The sequence below is a fragment of the Nylanderia fulva genome, unplaced genomic scaffold (genome assembly GCF_048542155.1).
Source record: "Nylanderia fulva isolate GAGA-0341 unplaced genomic scaffold, ASM4854215v1 Scaffold67, whole genome shotgun sequence".
NCBI classification, from domain to species: Eukaryota; Metazoa; Arthropoda; class Insecta; order Hymenoptera; family Formicidae; genus Nylanderia; species Nylanderia fulva.
Genome location: NW_028190775.1, coordinates 131,857 through 133,892, shown reverse-complemented (window position 1 = coordinate 133,892; position 2,036 = coordinate 131,857). Strand labels below are relative to the sequence as shown.

Below are 2,036 nucleotides of genomic sequence, written 5' to 3'. Positions count from 1 at the left end.
CGTAATCTGCAGCAGTGCACGCGCCACGGGCTACGCATAACAAAAATATATCGCATACTACAATTCACGCAGTCAGCGTGGCTTCAAAAATACATCGAACTCAACACACAGTTTAGAACACGAGCGAAAAACGATTTTGAAAAAAATTTATATAAATTGATGAATAATGCGGTATTTGGCAAGACGATGGAAAATGTGCGCAATCATGTGGATGTAAAATTATTAACAAAATGGGACGGACGGTACGGTGCGGAGGCAATGATCGCTAAACCAAATTTTCATAGTAGAAGCATATTTTCGGAAAAATTAGTTGCCATAGAATTACGCAAACTCGAAGTTAAATTCTACAAACCAATCTACGTTGGCATGTGCATACTCGACGTATCAAAAGTATGTCTTTATGAATTTCACCACGAATACATGTCACCGCTTTATCGTGACAATTGTAGAGTAATGTACACCGACACGGATAGTTTAATATATCAAATTAAATGTCAGGATGTCTATGAAAATTTGAAACGCGACATCGCTCGATTCGATACCAGCGATTACGCTGCGAATAATGCGTACGGTATACCGCTCGCGAATAAAAAGGTGCCGGGTCTGATGAAAGATGAGAATAACGGCGCGATAATGACCGAATTCGTCGGGCTTAGAGCAAAAATGTATGCTTTGCGGGTGGATGGTAAAAAGGACACTAAAAAGGCAAAAGGTGTCAAAAGTAACGTCGTAGCGCGTAATATAACATTCGACGATTATACACGCTGTCTTAATGACGAGATTGAAATGACGCATCAACAGTCATGTATAAGATCGAAATTGCATAAAGTGTATACCATCAGCGAGACGAAAATTGCTCTAAGTCCCTACGACGACAAGCGGTATGTCGTACCTGATTCGACCGACACCTTGCCGTGGGGACATTATCGAATACCATTGTAAATAAATTATATTGTAAGGACGTATTAATAAGAATTATATATATTTTGTTATATATTTCATATATTTCATATATGTTATACAATATATATTATGTTATACAATGATTGAATAAAATACATTAAATAACATTGTTTTTATGTATCCAAGAGTTGTGCAAACTGTCGAATCCCAGCCATTTCACATAAACCTCGTCGCGGGGGTAACGTCGGCGGGTCGCATACCAATCGTTCGATGCTTGCGTCCGTTGTAATCTGATACGAGACGTGGCAGCATGTCGAACCACTTGTAAGTACCATTCAGCGTAAACATCTTCCACATATCGTTCTTTAGTGTGCGATTGAATCGCTCGACGACCGACGCCTTCAATATCGAATATGTAGAATAGTGATTAATGTCATGTCTTCGCATAAGTCGTTGCGCATCGGCGTTGTAAAATTTCTTTCCGTTATCGGTTTGCATGTTTTTCGGGCATCTCTTGCTATCCCGAATTATCTTGGCGATTGCGTCAGCTGTCTCGCTTCCTCCTTTACTCTTGAGTGGTACAGCCCACGCATACTTGCTCAACACATCGATGATGGTGAGTATGTAGTGGTAACCTCTGTTGAAACGGGAGTATGGACGCATCTCGACAATGTCGGCTTGCCACAAATCATCGTATCCTCGCACTATGACATGTCTTCGAGGGAAATTTTTTCTCGCTGACGCGTGCAACTCGTTTACCAACTGCCGTCTCTCCAAACTATGTTGCTCGTTGTTATTTTCACTATTCATTCTCGTTCTTTCGGGTTCTTTCGAGTTCGTGCCTCGTTCTTTCGGGTTCTTTCGGGTTCTTTTGCGTTCGTGCCTTGTTCTTTCGGGTTTTTTCGGGTTCTTTTGCGTTCTTTCGGGTTCTTTTTGCGTTCGTGCCTCGTTCTTTTGGGTTCTTTCGGGTTCTTTCGGGTTAAATTTTCGTTCTTTCGGGTTCGTGCCTCGTTGTTTCGGGTTAGATTCTCGTTCTTTCGGGTTTTTTCGGGTTCGTGCCTCGTTGTTTCAGGTTAAATTCTCGTTCTTTCGGGTTCGTGCCTTGTTGTTTCGGATTCTTTCGGGTTTGTTGT

At 41.6% G+C, this 2,036-nt stretch overlaps 1 protein-coding gene across 1 annotated transcript; it reads left to right on the top strand.

The window, feature by feature from the left end:
* The first annotated feature begins 366 nt into the window (after positions 1-366).
* LOC146720545 (uncharacterized) lies at positions 367-964 on the top strand. Its single transcript, XM_085488287.1, has one exon. The coding sequence runs from the start codon at positions 367-369 to the stop codon at positions 940-942; it is 576 nt and encodes a 191-aa protein (XP_085344413.1). The 3' UTR covers positions 943-964.
* Positions 965-2,036: the final 1,072 nt, after the last annotated feature.

Coding starts and splice junctions, on each gene's coding strand:
- LOC146720545 (XM_085488287.1), top strand. CDS start 367: ATGTGCATACTCGACGTATCAAAAGTATGTCTTTATGAATTTCACCAC.